Below are 21328 nucleotides of genomic sequence, written 5' to 3'. Positions count from 1 at the left end.
CATTATTATACTGTCTCAGTCCTCAGCAGGGTCAGATTGGGAAGGGCACATGACAGCTGATAGACATGAAAAGGCAGATGGGAATATTCTACATTTTAGAAAGGGCTGGGTTCTCGTTTACTTATATGTATATAGGAACAAAATTCAAAACATTAACAAAAATAAACAAAAGAAAATAAAATAAATGTAAAAGGCTGAAAAATACATATAATTAATTAATACCCTCTGGATTAGATCAGTACATTTTAGGTGAGTAATAAATACATCTGCTTTCTTTACAGTGCTCCTTTATCCAATTGCACAGTAAGTTTCACTACAGTGAGAAATAAAGAGGGCTGCATATGCAATTTCCCTAATAAGAAACCCTAAGGGTATCCATGTAATAAAAGAAAACAGTGATTTTGCCTGCTCAGGTTCATCATTGATCTGCATGAATGAGATTGAACTGTGGCTTCTTCATTATAAATCTCCTCTAGTTCCTGTTGCCTACACTACCTGTCTGTATTTCTCCCAATAAACTACATTCAATTTACTTCCTCGTGTGACCTATTTAATGTTTTATTTAATAATTTCGATACCCGCCTCAGAAGCAATCTCTCTCTCATGTTGTTTATTTGCAACATAAATAGAAGACTGAGTTCCAAGCCCTTGTATCTCAAAATTTGAGAAAAAGCAAAGATGTATCTGTATTTTTATCTGATCCCAGCTCTACCATAGGCCAAAACAAAGCTCAGGTCACTGAAGTTGGAGGCTACTTGCAGCAGACCCAGGTTTTTTTTTGTTTGTTTTTTGTTTTATTTTATTTTATTTTGTTTTATTTTATTTTATTTTATTTTATTTTATTTTATTTTATTTTATTTTATTTTATTTTATTTTATTTTATTTTATTTTATTTCTTCAGCCTACACTGGCAACCATTGCAGGAAAAAGGACCCAGGCCCTCTTCTGTCATGCTTTTTGATTCCTTTTCATTAATCTAGAGAACTAACTTGTGTCAAATTAGGACAAGTTACAGTATGACAAGAATCATTTTGCCAGCCTTCCCAGGCAAGACAACATCATACCAGAAGATCAACACAGTTTCTTCCCTGCAACTTTCCTGACCAAAGCTGCACGGAATTTACAGATTTAATGGCACTGACCTCTGTCATGGCAGACTATGACATCACTGATATTTATTAGTACAGAACAGAAGACATGACCTACTAAATCATCAGTCTCCCGGCTACTGCCTGAGTGGAGTTTCTGCCCATCGTTCTAAAAAAAGATGAAGCCCTGACATTCAACGAGAAGTATAAAATGTACATCGCATCTCAGAAGAAGCACTGCTAAATGACTTAGACACATGTGATCCCTTTTTCCTTCCCATTATAAACAAAATTGCCTCAAATGAGAAGCTCGAGGCACGATCTCATTCCATAAAGCCCACTTAAACTTGAAAAATAATTGAATGATAGTGCATTCCTGCTGCAGGCCCTCTCTGCTAGGATAAATGACACCTAATGGGAAAGCTATTATCAGCTTATAGCAAAACACTTTTCTGTGTGTTATCTTGACTGGCTTGGCATCTTTCTGACACGTGGAATACAATGCCACTTTTCACTGTGTCGGTGAAGTTTCTCCTCTAGAGAAAATGAAAAGTTTTGTATATGAGAAGTTCTAATTTGGTGGCTCAACTAATATATTAATATAGGAACTTGTAGAAAGTATGGTACACATTTAGGCAGATATATATTAGAAAAACACATGCCAAAATGAGATATACAGTAGTTTCCATTTCTGTGAAAAAAGTACTAAGAAAGATACTCCTAAGAGTATACTTGTTTTCTGTGTATCTGCTGTGCCTGTAGCGACATACAGAAATGGAGAACCAGCATCAGCAAACTCATTCAGAAGCAGAGTTGTCTGAATCCCTGTATCTTTTCCAGACACACCTACAGGATGAAGCTGGCCCTCTGCTGTGACATTGCCTGCAATCATTAGTAAGGAGCGCAGCAGGGACTGAACTCCCTTTTCCCACTTCCCTACATTAGTTAGAAAACCTTGACAAGAGTAGCCCTGAACTACTTTTGCAATCACAGACCAGTAGATTTGAAGGGACCAGACCCACAACTCACTTTATGGATTTAGGAGAAAACATTATGTACAGGGACTCACAAAGAGGGAAGTACACAACATGCTTGTCTTGCCTTTCCACCACTTTTAGAGCTACTTTGCATGGATGATTAGACCATATCTCAAACTAAGAAACAAAGGGAGAATATGGCTCTGAAATATCTGATACTGCAGGTTTAACTTGCTTGCTCTGTGCTTTGATTAAGATGCTGTTTTGTAAGCTAATAAAATCACCACAAGCAAATCATGGTCTCCTGTTTTTTCTTCACTTTCATAGAAACTACCAGTAACTTTCATTACCCCATGTATACAGATGCATGTGGATAATATTACCTAGAATTACACTGGCTTTAGTGTAGGACCAGTACAGTCATTTCGCTAAACCTTGCCTACCCAGCATAAGAAGCGATCATAAACTTATCATTAAAAAAAATCTTTCAATCATTATATCCTGGACTGATATCCAATGAAAAATTAATATTAATGTTCATGTCAATAAACTAACACTTGAAGTTTTGAGTTCTAATTACTTCTAATGGTACCAATGACATTTCACAATTTCTCTTAGTCCCATTGCATTCATCAGGCTACCATAAAAGAGTAGAACTGGCATTCATATCATGGAATTCAAGAAAGACACAACAGCATTGACAGCACAAAGGCATTAAGGTACTTGTCCTCTACTATTCAATATCATGACACTGTTAAGCCTATATTGTCAACTCCAACTTTATATGTTTCACGTTAATTGTTAATGATGATGCCTTTCTTCCCAAGGCATTTTATCAATGATTACTACTTACTGTTAGATTTCACATTGACGGTTTGCTTCTTGAATAAAATAAAAATTTCTATTCCTTGTCAATCTTTTATTCTCTTCTTGTTTCAAAATTTGCACAGGTTTCATTTGTCCTAGCCCTCCGAAAATAAATAGCTTGCAGTATAAAATAGGCAGGAGAGGCATATGAAACAAAATAATCTTTCTCAATTAACTAACCAAAATGCATGAATGTAATTTAACTCACATACTAGAATTCTTTTTACTTGCTTCATTTATATTTTAAAAGATTATTCTATGAAGGACAGCTTAAAGTAAGTATGACAAATACAAACTGTAAGGTGCACAAATATGTCTGGTAATAACTGCATGAAATAGGTTACCTGCTTGTTACAAGTGCACATTAAACACTTCAATAATTTAAGTGAACGGATGTCTTACACTCATCACTGCACTCTGTAATTTTAAAGGAGGACCATCTGTTAAAATCTCAATAGCAAAACATGACATTAAATACAAGATGTCAAAACCATGCCTTCAATTACACTCATACAACCCTAGATGAGCCTGTATATAAAATTTAAAGCATTTAAAAATTAAAACCAAAATTCACCTTTAACATTCTTTCCAAATCCCATAGAGGCAGGAACTGCACTGTCTGCTTGTATTTTGCTATTTGTTTTCTCTTTCATTACTTCATCATCGCTTGAAACATCATCAGAGTTCATCTTTTTTTTCTTTTTCTTTTTTTTATGTCGAGGAGGGAGCTTTTTCGGAAAGGTAAACATTGGAAATATCACAAGGAGCATTGCAATGGCACAAAGAAGAAATCCACTCCACCTAATGCCAGGAGACAGGAACAGAAATGAATGCCAATGCATTACACGAAATAAAAACATCATGATTATTACAGGCTGTAATAGCTAGAAAGATATATTTGCAAAACATGGAACATTGACATTAAAAGATTGGAGTGGGCGAGTGCCTTCACTGCACTAAGCCCATTAATTAGAAGATGTTTCTGTTGGCTTGTCTACTGATAAAGGTATTTATCCAGAACCCATCAAATATTATGAAACAGTGTCAGCTTTGAGTTCCCGTAAATTTTCACTTCTGGTAATTATTCAGTACTGAGTCCTGAGAAGTAAATACTCACTTTTACTTTGCCTTTCTTGGAAAATTCCCAGTAAAGCAATACAGTATCCTCTGGAGAACATGAAAAACTTATCCATGGGATGAGAAGATAAAATGTTTAGATGGATACATCAAGCCTAAATCTGTCCTGCTTTCCAGTACCTACGTAGGACTCCCCTGACTCACACAGAATGACTTGGGATCTACCCATAGAAGAGGCAGTGGATGGGATGCCAGAAAAGTGCCATTCAGGCTGCAGGTACACAGACTGCAGGTACCCTGAGGCCAAGAGGCTTAACGAACTTTACAATAGCAACAGCTGGGCAAAAGGGCTGTACTAGAAAGTGCTCTAGAGTTAACCTTCTGCAGTCAGAAGGCTGATAGTAGAGTATCAGATAACATTATCTCTCCTCTAAGTTCATCTTGCAATGAAAGACTACAGGGCAACATGGATAAAATCACACAGATGCTTCCATAAAGAAGGACGACCTCAGAATCCACTCGCAAACTCCCTCCCATGTACTGGAAGAGCAACTGTCACTATATACTAATCTAATTGTACTGGGTTTACGTGGCAAGGTTTTTTTCTTACTATCCTACTCTGTTATTTATTGGCAGTAAATTAAATTAATTTCCTTAAATCAAGTCTGTTTTCCCAATGGTAACCAGTGAGTGTTCTCCATGTCCTTATCTCAACCCACAAGCTTTTCATCATATTTTCTCCCCCTGTCCTGCTGAGGAGGAGGAGTGAGAGAGCGGCTGGGTGGGCACCTGGCAACCACCCGAAGTCAATCCATCATGCTAATCTATACCAGTGTCTGGTAGTTTCAGTGAAGTCAGTCACATTACTGCAATATCAAACCATAATAATAAGAATTTTTTTACATTTTTTTTAAAAATCCTTTACACTCAAAAACGGAAGCTACAACAGGAGGCTACTAATTATATATTTATTCAAACTTTAGACATTTAGAAGTATTGAGTAGACAGGATTATTTGCACAAGAAACAAAAACATTTGGCCTCATATTTGTAATGCAAAGATATTGCAAATTGCATTTTTAAAGAAAGACATTCATATGCATGTTAATGGCTTGTGTGGTAAATGGTTATGTAAAGGCAGACACCAAACAAACAGCCACATGTAACACCATTTTCATTAGAAAGATGATGTGGGAAGCTTTTGTGAGGCAAATGTAAGTGACTGAAAGTTTTGACTAGTTTTGATATTATGTAAACAGAAAATCCTCTATTCATTCATTTTAGCTGATAACATACAAGGATTAGAAACCAGACTTTTAGGAGGATTAGTCAGCACTATCAGACAGGGAATAAATCAGCAGACTGTATAAAAATGTAGCAACATCCCTTTCAGGATCTCAAAGGCAGAACCTGAAAGGCATTGATCAAAGAAACGATCTGTGGTAATAATATGGAGAAATCTGAAACCACCCACTCAGTGGGAAACAGCAAACGAGACAGGGCCTGAGATGTAGCACGAGATGAAATTCAAATCCAAAGGGACTATTATGGCAGCATACCGAATGCTGGAGATGTCACAAATGCAGCACTGGATGCAATTATGTGCACCATCTACACTTCACATCTTCCTGGAGAAATGTCAAAGAATTGGAAAACAGACAAAAAACGATGTAAAAAATAACAAGAACACCTACAATGGGAAATGAGAAGTCAGAACAGGATCTGTATTAATTAAAAAGTCCTTGATTTTCTGTATTCTAAAGTCAAAGAAAATATGCAGGAGAATACCTCAAAGGCAACTGCACAAGCCCCAGGACCTCAAATAAAAGCAATTAAAGCTAAGGAAGGACCAGACAGTGCTGGAGGAATTCCTTTAAACTTCTTGTGTGGAATGCCGATGAAAGATTATATGGGAAGATCCAAGCATTAAACAGATGCATAACTAGGCAAACACTCAGAAAAGTGTCAGCAAAAGAAAATTTGATTCAAAGCACCTGACAAACCACCAAGGGCTACTCCACAACTAATGAGATCCCTATATAGCACATTAACAGTTTTCAAAGACAACAGCATGATGGTTGATTTTAAACTGATATCCCTACAGTCATCACACTTGAATAAAAAGCAGTTTGAAATATTTGATGGGCTGGCATAGACAGCTGGCCTGTAACGTAGCCCAGAGCACCTACAGAAAGCCCAGATGTGCAAAACCTAGGAGTGTAAACCCAAGTTCTATGAAACTCATGGAAGAATCAGATCAGAAATAACCCTCAGAAGTAACCACTTACTTTGTTTATCAAGTTTCACAAGATAAACCAAGTTACCTGTCCTGCTTGTATGCAATTTAGCTTTTAGAAAGCAACAGCTTAAATAAAAAATAGGCTTTACTGCAATTTTGGTTGCCATATATCATAGCTGCTGTACTCACTATTTTTTCTGTAATCATTACCTCCTTTAATAATGGAATTTTTTCACAGGGTCCCTATGATAAGTGATGTTAGAAACCTTACAGCTATAATAAAGGAAAGGTGGGAATCAAAGACACTAATTCACTTCAAAGGAGACAAGGCTGAGAAATCACAGATATGACTGCCCATTAACTTATCGCAACTGCACCCTACTTTTAAAAAATGTGCCAGCTGAAGTAAGTGCTAGCCTACTCTTATATTTCAAATTGTTAGATACATAAATAAAAATAAACTTGGCTACTCTGCGCTTCCCTGCAAGGAGAAAATGTCACAGTCCCAGAAAATATCATTTAGTGGAATGGAAGCCTACACTTCCAGAGCTTTCTGCAACTGGGCAGTCAGTGAGCAGCAAGGGACAAAGGATCAGTCTTTGCACCTTGTAATGGGTAGGCAAAGCTTCAGAAAGAGAAAAGAGAATAAGGCACAGATGCTATGAACACCAGTGAACCTTTATGACAGGTCACCACAGATTGTGAAACAAATTATCAGAGATTTGATAGCAGGGGATGCTTTCTAGAAATTAAAAAGAGGAAAAAATGAGAGCACCAAAAGTGAAAAAGTAATGCAAGAACCTGAAACAGCCTTCAGGGGAAGCCAGTCACTACAGATTTAATCAACATGATGGAAAAAGGAAACTGAATGACTTTTGCTTTTCTATGCTAGCTAGAATATGATTTGCCTGCTGAGATTCTTTGACAACTGATTCCTTGCCCTTGTTTCAGTCATCACTTCTGCTGACATCCCTGTGCAAAACTGAAATCATCAAGATACTTTGATCAGGTGACATTAAACATTGGAGAAACATAAAATGCACTTAGCAATTTGACAAAAAAAAACCCTTCCAAATGCCCAGACTAAGCTGTTTTCCTTATTTTGCTTGCAAGGCCTGGTACAGTAAATGTTTTCAAAGCCTGCCCACAGAAACAGTCATAAGAGATGACTTCTCACAACTCTTGCCATGGAGCTCAGTGGTTACAGCATTCCTGCCAGGGATCCATCCTTAGCAGTGGGTATCCATCCCTGCCACTCACTCTTTTGAGGGAGCATAGTTAAACTTGTAACTCATGAGCAATGACAGGAATTTGTTTGCCTGATCTCTCTTACACATTTGACTATGACAACATGGCATGTATATCAACACTACCTTTAAACGAGCAGCAGTGGCCATCTGTCTGCTGCAGCACCGAGCTTGGTGCAAACAGCCCAAGAAGCAGCCAACTAATGTGTCCATGCTGCTTTGGTTATTTTACCTTCACTGGAGCTGTTCAAGTTAAAACTCACACAGATATGCCCACGCTACAAGACAGCTACATCAACAGTTGCATGAAAGTCAAAAGAAAAGCTTACCCCACATTCATATAGCCTCATTGATTTCAATTAACAAATATATTTAAGGGCCTGTTCACAATTTCTGTTGAAAAGTACTGATTGGATACTGACTACCAGTTCTGACATGTCTTTAAAAAAAACATGAAACATGAGAGTTATATGAAGAATGTATAATATTTTGCTTTGATTCCAAATCTTTTATGCAGGAATAGTCCAAGTACACTGCAGCACATTCACATGACAAATCCCCTCTTTGAAATAAGCCAGTATACACATGAGAGCAGAGTCATTAACCCCAAGGTCACAGGTTAACTGAGCACTCAGGTTTGCCTTTCTCTTGCTGAAAATTCGGCTAGACTGTCCTATGTAGCAATGTTCTTGGATTAAGACAAATAAAGCCACGATAAATCTCCAAAGGTTTAAGAACACTCCAAAGAGAGAATTTTTCACGTCAAACTGCAGGATAAATAGAAACAGATATGGTCCAACTGCCATGGGGCAGTGACAAACACTAATCCAGTGCATGAGAACTGACACTGCACCCTGCACCTACAAACTAGAGCTCTCCTCCCGGGATAACAAATTTAAGTATTTTCTGGGCTTGCATGAATATTTCAAGGCAGATTTGTGAATTATCCGAGGAACAGCCAATTAAAGCATCCTCAAGATGTGCCTCCTCAAAGAGGTATTTTCAAAAGAGGCCACATATCAAAGGCTACCCAAAGACATCAGCTTAACTTATGGCTGGTACCTCTCAGACCTGCTGGAAAGTCTGTTCTTTACTACAGAATAGTGTGACAGTTTATGTCATCTGCTGGCTAAACACAAGCCATAACCCTGAGAAACAGGACTGGAAAGGCTATGATCTCACCCCATCCTATCTCCTTCTCCTAGGCCAGGGTAAACAAAGTCTACCATTTCTCATCTCTCAGCAGAACACAGCATTTCTCACTGCTTGCTTTGGAAAACCGAAGAAGCGATTAATCCGCCTTCCAGCAGGAAGAGCTCAGCCCTGGTCAGCAGTGATCCTTGATGGCCCCCTACAACACAGCCATTCTGTCCTGCCAGCCCTGTGCTGAGCGTTTTCCGTCAGCATCCACAGCAGTCAGAGAGAGTTCCGGAGCAGCCAAAACCAGGAGGTTTCCATGCCTGCGTGCCCCTGCACTTCTGTTCCACTCTGTCAGAGTTTCCTCTCTGTCAGAGGCTGTTGTGTAGCAATCAACTCCTCTTCCTTGGTGTCCTCCTATAACCTTAAACTAGCCCTCAAGGGACACGATTGCCTAATCTGTCTCAATTCCCTACCAGCAATTTAGAGAGTAGTTTTGAAAAATGGTTGACCCTTACCAGTTTCCAATGAATCGGGGATCACTCTGGTCAATATAAACAGTTGTCCTTGGATCAACATAGAAACCAATAAGAAGTCCTCCCAGTAAGTATCCAGCTGCAGGACCAAGTGCTCCCATTACGTACATGATGGCTGAGAAAATAAAAGGTCAGAGTCGTGCATCAATAAAAAGTTTCATTAGTTATTTGCACATAGAATTCAAAAGTAAAAGATGCCTCTTAAAGCAGGGAGTTTCAAGCCCCAAAACCTTCAAAACCATTTTTTGCAACCTTTAAAGGCAGCAACTTCTGCATAAGTAACATATTGATAGGAAAATTACTGCTTTCTGTATGTTTTTGGTCAAATCACAGACGGATGTATATACTATGGTGGTATTCTGGATGGAAGCTGTACTTGACTTTGCCAGTATTTTTCATATTTCATATTTCATATTTTTCAAACATTTCCTTTTAATCAAAACAAAATTAAATACATAAATAGAAAAAAAATAAGAATGGTAAGAAAACAGAAAAGCAAAGGGTAAAATGTGTGAGACATCAAACTGCAACATTGCAGCTTAGTTACTATCAGACTAATACTGGATTTAAAAGAACTATCAAAGTTTAGAAATCTAATATTCCTATTTTAGAGATTGACAGAATTACATTTTTATCTGTGTAGCCATGGACCATACATACTGTATTTCCTGTGAGAATTCTGCCTTGTTCAGAACACTTTATCTTTCAAATTTCATAATTTAAAAAGTGATTAAAAGTTTCTTGTGTGCAACCATACCAGCACATATTTTACATCATCATCACAGTCTCAACATCTGATGAGAGCAAAACTCTTATCACTTGGAATAACGAAGTAAAAGATATCAATAGAAGGCTCCTATCTGCTGTGTCTTCTACAAGATACTCTTCAGAGTACACCCTTTAGTCCTGGTCCTTCAGCCATTTGCACCAGGTCATGTTGGGAAGCATCACAGCTCCCATTCGACTTGCATGCCAGTGCTGCCAAGAGCAAGGGAGACAGAGGCAAGGAAAGACTACACCTCAGTGTGGGGCCAAGATGCAGCTGGACCTGGGACCCAGGAAACCTCTCTGCATCTTCCAGTAGAGGGATAGTTGTGAAACATCAGCAGGAGCAGATGAAGACATCTGGTCTGTTTCCTGACAAGAAATGACTGCCGAGATTTAGGAATCCTGGTCTCATTTCCAGGTTTCAAAATGTGGATAATTTAAAGGCTGCCATTTGACTTGCCTTTAAATCTCGCCAATTCTACTCCTTTCCTATTTCTGCAAATACCAAATCAATTTTTGAACTAAGCCAAGGTCAGTTAAGAACCTTAAATTCAAACACCTTTTACAAGATCCATACAATCTTGTCCACACCATCAAAACCATAATCATCTTCCAAAATTTGTTCTCTTATTCCCCAGCTCCATCTCTTTCCTTCCTCAATGCATCCTGCAGTACTCAACTCTTCTAAGATGCTTTTGTCCTGCCTCCCATTCCACCTGGCTGTAAGCACGAGAAGCAGGAGGGGTGGGAAGGGATGGTCTCTGCTGTCCACTCATATGTCTAGTACCACCAAAACCCAAGCTCCAGCAGTACAACAATTACTCAGCTGCTGCAGACCCACTATGTAGCACACAGGAAAACAACTGATTCTCTAACTCCCTGAAAACACCATCTTCACCGCAAAATCTCTATCTCCACATGTTTTTTGTGGACCAGTCACTCTGTGGCTGTATGCAGAGCCCATTGTGTTTGGTTCCACTCTGCATCCTAGACTGCAGCAGCTGAGGAAGCATAACCGTACTGTTAGAGCTTAGGCTTCTGCATTATCAGTGTAGTAAATTATATCCCATGGATCAAATAAGCAAAAAGAAATAACTAAATCAGCCTGATTAAACCAAAATAACTCATACATTTTCATATTATGTTACAAAAAAAAAAGAAAGAAGAAAGACCACATTCTCATGAGTAAAAAGGGGCTGCTGAGAGCTATATTGCAGGGGGAAAAAAAATCACAGAAGTTACCACAAAAGGTAAACTGCTTATAGTAAAAAACGCTTCCAGATTACAAATTTATTAAATAAATTTATCACTTCTTAAACACATTTTCAATTTTTATGAAACTGCAGTTTCAAATAATTAGATTTTGCTGAAGTCCTTTTTGCATAATGGTTTCCAAAACTGTGTTCACTATTTAAATTTATTCTAGCCATGTTCTTTTCGGGATTGATTGTAAACAATTCTCTGTATGCCTAAAATGCTCCACCAGACATTGTAACACTGCTCGTTAACAGTAACCCCACAGTAACCGTTATTTTCAAAATCCGTATCGTGAGGAGGGGAAAAAAAAATCTCCATCCACTAAAATAAATTTTGTTCAATTAACGTTTGCTTGGAAAATTGATTCACATAACTACAGCAAACTCAGGTCTCTAAAAGGTTTACAGAGGAAACACAAAGGGAGTAAAAGAGTGACCTAATCCATTCTTCTCAGTATTCAGAAAAAATACTTATGCTCTATTTATTCAGCTTCAGTTCCACCACTGAATCAGGCAAAACACAGCAACTGCTTAGGCTTACAAGCACTACCCAGATGGTGTGTTTTGTACACCTGGTAACTTCAGAGGTCTTACTCCATCAGCAGAAATACTGTACAGTAAAAACAGCAGTGTACACTGTGTTCCATTAGAGAAGGGAGTGCTGTCAGCCATTTCAGAAATACTTTAAAATTACTGTATATTGTTCAGGCTTCAAGACTTTTTTTTAATATAACTTACCGGTAACATGTAACTTCCAGGATCTTTCAGAAAACAGAAAGTGCCTGGTCTAGGGCAGGAAGAAACCTGTGAGCACACAAGTTCTACAACTGCCATCTTAAGACACTTTATAGTATCCTCCTCAGCACCTAGTAATGGCCACCATCAGAAACTGGACACCAAGCACAATAAACTGATTTGGACTTCTAAATACAACTAAGGATAGAGCATGGCAAGTAAAAGATTTTGATATTTCAAAAATAGGTACTTGAAAAAATCTGCCCTAAACCTCCAAACCTTGCTGTGGAAGTGAAGGGAGAGCCATCTCCAAGAGTCACACTGGCAGGGTGCTCCAGGGTCCTGGACCACTGAAATTCTGGTCACAGCCCTCACAGCTATGCACCCTAATGTCCAGGCATAAAGAGGTTCCTGATTCTCAAACAGGCTACCACAATTACTGGGTGATACGGAAAGGAAATTAATCTGGAAACAGATTCAGTCAGGATATCATAAAAGCTGAACTCACTTCACAAACAAAAAATCCTGTGGAGAACTGTTCCATAAATTTTTCCACTCAGGTCACTAGAAGGTCCCCAGGTTCTGGACAAAAATGGTTCTGAAACATGTAGATGATGTATAAGCACCTTCTTTTCAGCCTCCTACCTGGCATTTCAGCTAGCTCTTTCTGGTCCTCTCGCTTAGGGCCATGATCCGGGATCTTGATTTACGGAGCTGCACCAATTCAACAGCTCAGAAGTTTCAACAACAGAATTAACAACCAGTTTTATCGGGGGTATGCTAGAGGACTATGATACAGAGGCAGGCCACGTTGTATCCTGATGATTTTTTAAACTGCACTTAAGGAAATCCAGGATTTGTCTTTTAACTTCCTAGCCATAACGTTGAGTGGTGCTTAGATTTGCAAGTTGTCTTCAAATTTCTTAAGAATATATAATATATATATATATAAAATAGCAATAATATCCCCTTTCCCATGATAAAATAGAGATGATGTACATATTACAAGTTATAGCTCTACTCCAAACAATAAATCATCTTCAAAAGATAAAATGAGGAAAGTCTTGTTAATATAGACATATGGGCTACAACGTTCATCTGATTCGCCTTTGACTGGTTTTCATTGAAATGAGAAGTCGTACCTCTTAGAGTTACTGCATTAGCCATGCATGTTCAACACGGGCAAGTCACTGAGTACACTTCTCTGGAAACACAGGTCTCTCTAGGAAAGAGCATCTGCAGGTCACCCATGCCTAGATGAATTACAGCCATCTGAGAACTACTTATGACATTAAACACAACCAGCTCAGGCTTGACCTTGCAAAAGTTTGTTCCCCAGAAGCCTGTGGTAGCTGTCTGCTGCTTTGATGTACGATCTTAAGTCTTCAAACCAAAGCACAGGTGAGTCTACTAAAATTACACAGTATTTAAACAAGACAATGTCAAAGCCCAGAGACCTTGCAGATTCTTTAAGTTTTCCCTTTTCTCTAAAGAATTCAGTGTTGTGGAGAGGAGTTTGCATTAGCAAGCATATCTCTTCCGTTGGGTGCACCTTCTCTTCACTGGCAAGGGACAGCCTTTCCCAGCCCACCCAAACCTGGTCTTTCAGATCGTAGTTCTACCTCTGACATAGACTACAGAAAAATAAAAATATCCTGGTTCAGATGCAGTTAAGTGTCCATTTGCCCCCATGACATCCAGATATGGTTATTTTAATTCCTTTGAAGTTTTGTACCCGAGAAGCTTCTCTGCATCACTGAGTATGCCCTCAGTGCAGCATATTATCTCAGGCACGACACCATCCTAGCAAGGCTGCCTAGTTTCAAAACTGCAGCTGCCTATGGCTAGCCAGGCTTAGTCACAAATGTCCATCACAGCGAAGATGCTGAATGGGAGAGAGTCAAAGCAACAGTAATCGAATTACACACGGAATTTACCTACCAAAGTGAAAAAACATTAAGCAATGTCACTCTTCTTCACTGAAAAGTTTATCCTGGGACATGTTGCAATGAATCCTGTCATTTTGACAGCATTTGGCAAAATGATATAGTTGTCTATTGCTTCTATTCATAGTAGATTCTTATTTAACAGAAGAAAGCTTTACGTAGAGCCTATTGCATCACATGCATGAAATAACTTTGTTGCCAAATATTTTATTTTTTTTTTAATCTACCCACACTATCAAATATACTGAGGCAGAGGTCATAAAAATACTTTGAATGTCCTTTTCCTCCTGTAATCACTCCAAATGATAACTTCAGTACATTTTGCATATGGGAATATATAACATATGTCCCTATGGCATCTTCAAATGCATTCAGTGTTAACCCTCTGACTGTGCCTTTTTATATTAGTAATGCTAGTACCAATTAAAGTTGCAAGCAACATATTGTGCCTCAATGAACAGAAAGTACACAATATTAGTGGGCTACTAACAGGCTGTCTGGCTTCTGGGTTCTAAAAAATCCACTTTGGTTTAAAAAGTTATAAAAAAAATAGGCATTGCTTAGTCCCTCTCATCTCTGTATGCACACACATGTCACCACACACAGTTTATCACTGAATGAGGAGGAACATTTCTGAAAGACACCATTGTTCAAATCTTGGCAGCATGTCACTGTAGTACAACTGTTCACTTCATACATGTGTAAGGCAAGCAGAATGTGACCTTTATTCTATTTTCAATGAAAGTTTACAATTTGCAAAAAGCTAAACTGTGTATTCTGGAGGTTTATATATGTGTGTGTATATATATATATATATATATATGCATGTTTTTTCCTGTCAGAATAGTATGGCAATTTAAGCAGATTTTGCAGGATACTTTTTAGTAACATAGAACTATAATGATTTTATATCTGTAGATTTCAAACTTTTAATTAAAAAAACGCCTGTCATTAGCATGAGGGTTTTGATTGGGAAACAGAGACACACAAGATAAAATGAATCCCCCATAGTCACGCAGTAGAGTGGAAAGTCCAGGAGTACAATTTACTTGATCAATGCAATAACTCAGCATCCTACCTGCTGAACAACACTCATCCTGAAAGAACAGCACAAAGGAGAATAAAGAAAAGAACAAAAAAGAAAACACACGTGAATTTGCAGTAAAAGTTTTGCACTGCAGGTTACCTGAGGAATGAGCTTTAACAGATATGGCAAGATGAACTTTACATAATTCTGACTGTGTTTTTATGTGTCAGGAGATTTAGGGAGCTACAGAAAAAAAAAAAAAAATAGGGTCACAAGGGTTGCTGCCTGGGATTTTGTAAGCAGAAGCAGCACCACCATGCTATGGCAGCACAGCAACCTCTCTAGTCCTACTTCAGCACATTTCCTTGGAAAGCTGAGCTATGCTGTCACTGCAGAATCAGCAGCGGGATATTTCTCTAGGGTATGGGGCAGGTTTTAATTTCCCCACAGAACAAATCTGACAGGCAGAAGTTTCAATAGGGAACATGTCTCAGCTCTCCCCTATTCCCCTCATGTCCCAGCACTGTGATGGGGCGACACAGGACAAACATATGGCAGCTTCCAGTGAGACACTGCTCCCATTCATAAAGGCATATTTACCTCATCCTGTCTAAATACACCCATACAGAAGATACCCAAAAATACACAAAGTTTAACCATTCTTTTGAGCATGAGGACACAAAACTGAGCGGTTGTGAGCCAGGCAGACTTCTCAAAAGCTTTTAAGTCAGGAAATCAGTTCACTTCCTTCTTTTCTTCATGAAAACACAACCAAGCCTATCTATACATGCTTTAGGATTCTTTCTTTAATGTGGTTATGTGCTCAGGAAAAAACAATGCTTTGAGCATTATTGCAGTTCAGATAACAATGTACAGATCAAATCTTTAAATCATTTCCTTTCAAAATGTATTAGCGTTACCATGACTTTAGAAGTGTCTCAGATGCAGTGTTCCACTCAAAACAGTAAATAGAGCAGCAAAATTACTCCAATAGCCTCCCTTCATCTTCATAAAGAATATGTTTGTCGCTATTTTCACATGCAGATTCTACAGATCCAGGAGACAAATCCATAGAGAAGCATAACCAAAGCATAATTTTACATGTTTACCATGCAAATGGTCCAGCTTACCACTCCATTAAAAAATGCTCAAAGTTAAATTCAACACAAATATGTTCAGTGACTTGCCAATGCCAGATGAAAACTACTACATTTTTACTTTTCTCTTATAGATTACTAAGATATAATTTGTATCAAAACAGGTACCATTTCCCACCTTAAACAGCGAAGCTGCTTTATGCTTTGTATTCTCCACTTGTGGTCATATTCTAAAACATTACAATCATTTTCACAGGATCCACTTCTAACACCACAAAAAAAATCAGAAAAATAAGACCAAACAAAACAAGCTAAAATAGGCTGCCTATCCCAAAGTGCACCTTTCATATATACTGTCACTGCAATACTGCTCCGAGTCACTTGCTATGCTGTGGAGCCACAGTGACTTCAAAGCAATTCATCTTACAACAAAATTTCACCGACTCAGTACTTGTCTTTAGGTTACATTATCAACATGTGTGTGCATGCAATCCAAAATCTGAGAACACTGAAAATATCAAAGAAGAAAGGCCTGCACTTGTACCATATTATTTCAGCCCTGGAGATACTCAGCTTAAGAAAAGACTGCCCCAAGAAAAACTACTCCAGTGCTTAAAATGGAGTATTCATTTCTTTATCCCTAAAACCTAAGAACTGTGGAAGTAAAAATTCAAACGGCAACTCGAGATTGTCTCATTATTAGAGACAACCATTTCATTTGGAAACACAAATATTATTTCTTCTTTTTCTTCAAAATCTGTCTTCTCTCTTTTTATATTCACCTACAAATAAACATTTGTTGATAATATTACCAAGCATGCCTCTGGTTAGTAAGTAAATGTGAAAAAGACACATCTGCTGTAAGGGTTTAGTGAAAACAGCTGCAATTTCTGAGTGCAGTTTCCATATCAGTGTGGCTAACTCAATTTAGACACTATACATGAGGAAATTCTTAGTCTGGATAATTAAGCGAATCAGACTTTATCAGTTCGTAAACCAATTCGAAAGCAAGAACCTTCTGGTGACAGTATTCCGAAAACACATACAGCTGCTCTCTCTGACTGGAAGCATATGGAAAGTCCCCTCTGATACAAATGGTTTGCGTGACCAAAGATAAGCTTGTCTATACTTGCATGATCAGAACCTAAACTGAAAACAAAGATGCTCTGACATTCTTTCCATGAACTAAGAGGCATTGCTACCCTAAAGAAATGTTTGTTTAAAAAACAGAATTGTCAACAACTACATAAATCAAACTGTCTTTCCTAAACCTCTGAGATGTTTTTCCATGTGGAGGGAATTTTGATATGGAAATGTGCTTTTTCTGAAATTTAGCTCTCAGACGGATGCACGTGCTACTTGTACTGAACACAGTGAGAATGTCCAACGATGCGCCAAAAGGCAAAATGCTGCTCTTGGCTGTTATTTTCTGGAAACCAGTTCTCAAAAATCTCCACATCTTACCTTCAGGTTTTTCAAGTCTCTGTCAGTACATTGCACTATATATGTAAGACAACATATCTCAAGAAGGTCAGTGAGTCTCCAAACTCTTAACTTTTCAAAAAAGCTTGTTTCTCAAATATGTTTTCTTCTGCAAATACCCCTAAATTATGGTACTAGGCAGAGACATTGAGCCTTCATGTAAATACCTACTGAGTGACTCTTCAGTCCCTTCTGAATTCTTGAACTGTCAGCATCCCAAAGTTACCTTCAATGAAACGTCATAAATGTAAAGTTCATTTCCATACAGAAAATTATCTACTATATATAATTAATAACCCAAATCCTCAGCAAACTATTATTCCAAATTATTTTAAAAGCCTTAACATCCAAAATCCAATAAATAACTAGTTAGAGAATTTCATTGTCTTATTTCCCATCCATTTAAACACTGAAAGCTAAATCCACAGCAGTGAAATCATCACTCACACTACTAGGATCCTTTAAGATAGTGGGGCTAGTCTCAGGAGGCAGGTAGGATTTGGTACTTCTGTGCTACTACTCAGTGATGTTGCTAATAAGAGGACACTGAAGCTGTTGGCTGTCTTTAAGAGATACTGGAGCACCCTTTGACTCAGTCATTCTTTCCATTAAGTCATGTCAAATGGGAATATCTCATCTCTGCCTTTTAATTGGTTGGCTTAGTTTTTTTTTCATGGTTTGCCAGGTGAGGTTACAAATACACATTTAATTTTCACTAGGGACTATACCCAGGCATGTTCTTTACAGACTCTGTTGATCTCAGCTTTTTAAAACTAATCTTCATTTCTTAGTATTACTTCTAATTAAACTGGAGTAAGACTGGGTTGTTCGTTTGCATATCAACCCCTTTACTTTAGGTTATCATAACTGAAAAATATCATACTGTGAAAGCTGATATTTGGCCTGCAAGCAGACCTCACCAGGTAGATCGCTAATCGAATGTAAGAAAGAGATTGAAGTATTTTTAAATTATGTGGTTTTAAAATTGCAGCTGAGAAAGCCCAAGTCCATAGCTACAAGACGAGCAAAACCTAGCCCAGCAGAGTGTTTCAGCATAGTTTTATATCATGTTCAGGCCATGTAACAGTGTAAGCATATAGGAATATATTGTTCAGGTCCTCTTGTTTCTTTTTGCTGAGAGAATGTACTTACTCCCAAAGGAAGATTTTTCAAGCACAGGACCAGATTTTAGAGTATGCCATCACACACCATGGGAAGAACTATAAATAAGTACCAGTTCCTTAGCAATGTCTATGTGCATTAAATACCTAATGTCTATGGATCTGGGCTTTACTGGTTATTGCACACAAACTGGGCAACAGCACATATAAATATCCAATTTTCACAGGGTGGCTTGACATATGTTTCGTATACTTCCATCCTTATCCGAAACCACACTGTTGTGCCAAAGAAGGAAACTGTGAGAAAAATAGAGACAGACCAAATATCCGCTAAAAAGGAAGGTTAGGTGCCAATAGTCAAATAATTTTATATATATATATATATATATAAAATTTTTCTTTTGTCCCACCAGCAATACAATGCAACAAAGAAGTAAAGGGGGAAATTATTTCAATCATGTTCTCTCAGAATTAATTTCCTTTCACAAATTGGTTTCTGCCTAGGGGGCACAGGATAATTATTGAAAATGTTGGTGATTGGTTTTCCTTTGACTACCTCTCAGTAACAGATTGCGAAGAAGGGCAAGGCAAATAACATTTCTTCTTGTTTTCTTTGTAAATTGTACTTATATTTTAATCTTTCAACCGAAACAGCAGGAATTACAGTTCATTACTCATATCTGACTGAAAATCTGCCTGTAAGCAAAAGCACATTATTCCAGTAATTTGCAGATGATCCTGTAAGTTATAATAACATTTATTGTGTTGATAAATAAGTTGCTTTTCTACATTCAAAAAGGCTGAAAGCTGCGATAGCCTGAATAAAAAAGATATTAAATAACAATTGGTAAAGTGAAATGGAGAGTCATATACCCATTTATGAAACCATATAAAAATATTATTACAGGTCAAAGAGTCTGAAAACCATTTCCATCCATGTGTAACAATTATAAATTGTGGAGGCTATTTATTTTGACCACAGGACAATGAAAACATTTTATGAAAACCCCCAAAGATTCAAAATTGTTTGGGCACTTTCATAAAACAGGAATTATGCTGAAATATGTGGTTTTAGGAGAAAAAACAAACAAACAAACAAAAAAAACAGAAACAAAACAAACAAACAAACAAACACACAAAAAAAACACCTTGAGCTTTGGTACTGGATAGGGATTTCTCCTTCTCTGTGTCTCCATAGAGGGACAGTAAGATGTGAGAGTTCATTCAACTCCATGTTCTGCTTGGAGACAGCAAAGTTTTTCACTGTAGCACCAAAAATAACTTCTTCACCATCCAAGCACAGCCTCCTTATCAACAACATATGGATGAGGAAAACGACAGGCTTCCCCATCTTCTCCATCACTGCCCACAATAAAAAGCTTTTGGTTTTGATGCAACAGCAGAATGTTCTTAATGGCTCTAGTCACGACTTCTAATAGAATTAGAGCAGAAGTAAAATCACCTAGAAGGAAATGCTGCTTAGTCAGACAGCCAGATCTAGGTAGACAGGTCTTAGATCTTAGATCAGTATTATCTAAATAATAGGTCTTGTCAGGAACCCAGGCTGCGGCAAGCCTGATCATGGACCACAAGGCCTGAGTAACAGCAAAGAAGAAGAAACTTCTGTATATCCCTGAGCTTATCGCCCCTGACTTGCATCCACTGAATAGAACTGTAAGAGACCTGGGATTAATAGCTTGAATTAAAAAAGAATCGCTATAGCTGGACTTGCAACACAAACATAAGCAGTTTCATCCCAGTCAACTACTGATATCAAAGACCTATGTCAAAAGCCTGTGATGGAGCTTTGGCCAGTGAAAAACCACCATTCTCACACCTCTACTTACTGAACAACCTCAGGAAATAACCCTGAGTTAGGGAAAGGGTTATCTTCACCCTTGTGTAGCCACCCCAGCCTAAGGAGAAATGCCAGCAAGAAATGCCCCAGTACCTCCTTCCTTCCCCACAGTTAAGGAGCTCATGGGTGCCCCATGGAGAAACGAACTGTTGCCAAAACACCCTGACACTCTCGACACAGTCCCATGAAAGAGGACACAGAAGCACAGAGCTGCTGCTCTTGATCCCTGAAAAGGCCCTGCTAAACCCAATAGATGAACAGATGTGAATTCCCAGAAGATATACAAGACATTTACAGAAAAAGAAATGGGAATCTCAGAAAGTCACAGAAAAAATAGGGGAATACAGTTTTCTAGGAAACCAAAAGGAACAGGAAATTCATTCCTGTTTTTGCTTAGGACAGAAAACCAACACAAACACTATTTATTAGTAACAAGCTATAAATGCATATGATTGCTTAGCCAGTTTTAGTCAGGGTCCTGAAAGAAAGGGACATCTGTCTCACATGAAAAAAAGTAGACATTGACATGCAAAGTCAATAAACGAATGAAAAATTATGTAGCTATTTTAGTTGGGCATTACTAACCATGTGGTTTATATGTTTTGGTTTGGTTTTATCTATTTGTCAGGTAAAATAACCCATTTTTTAAAATGCTAACCTGTACTCCAACATAAAGGTCAAAAGAATGCAACGTAAGTTAAATATTTCAACCTTATCAAAAGTAAATAATTTTTATACATTAAATAAATATTAAATATAATCAATATATTCTAAAAATCATATTTAATTGAATCATAATTTGCTAGAGCAAAATCATCAGAATATCTTTATCAGTGCTACTAGTTTAAACACCAAGTGTCACAATGAAAAA

General features: G+C 37.9%; 1 protein-coding gene across 1 annotated transcript in view; it reads right to left on the bottom strand.

Moving 5' to 3' along the window:
- SLCO5A1 (solute carrier organic anion transporter family member 5A1) overlaps positions 1 to 21328 on the bottom strand; it is a 78406-nt gene that overhangs the window by 34717 nt on the left and 22361 nt on the right. The window contains exons 3-4 of the mRNA XM_082046954.1: positions 9150 to 9282; positions 3507 to 3733 (exon numbers count right to left, since the gene is read on the bottom strand). Coding sequence (XP_081903080.1) covers positions 3507 to 3733; positions 9150 to 9282 — 360 coding nt within the window. The remainder of the gene's footprint in view (positions 1 to 3506; positions 3734 to 9149; positions 9283 to 21328) is intronic.

This window comes from Streptopelia decaocto (genome assembly GCF_964273445.1).
Source record: "Streptopelia decaocto genome assembly, chromosome: 2".
In the NCBI taxonomy this organism is placed as follows: domain Eukaryota; kingdom Metazoa; phylum Chordata; class Aves; order Columbiformes; family Columbidae; genus Streptopelia; species Streptopelia decaocto.
The sequence above is the reverse complement of the archived record's forward strand: the minus strand, read 5'-3'. Positions and strand labels throughout refer to the sequence as shown.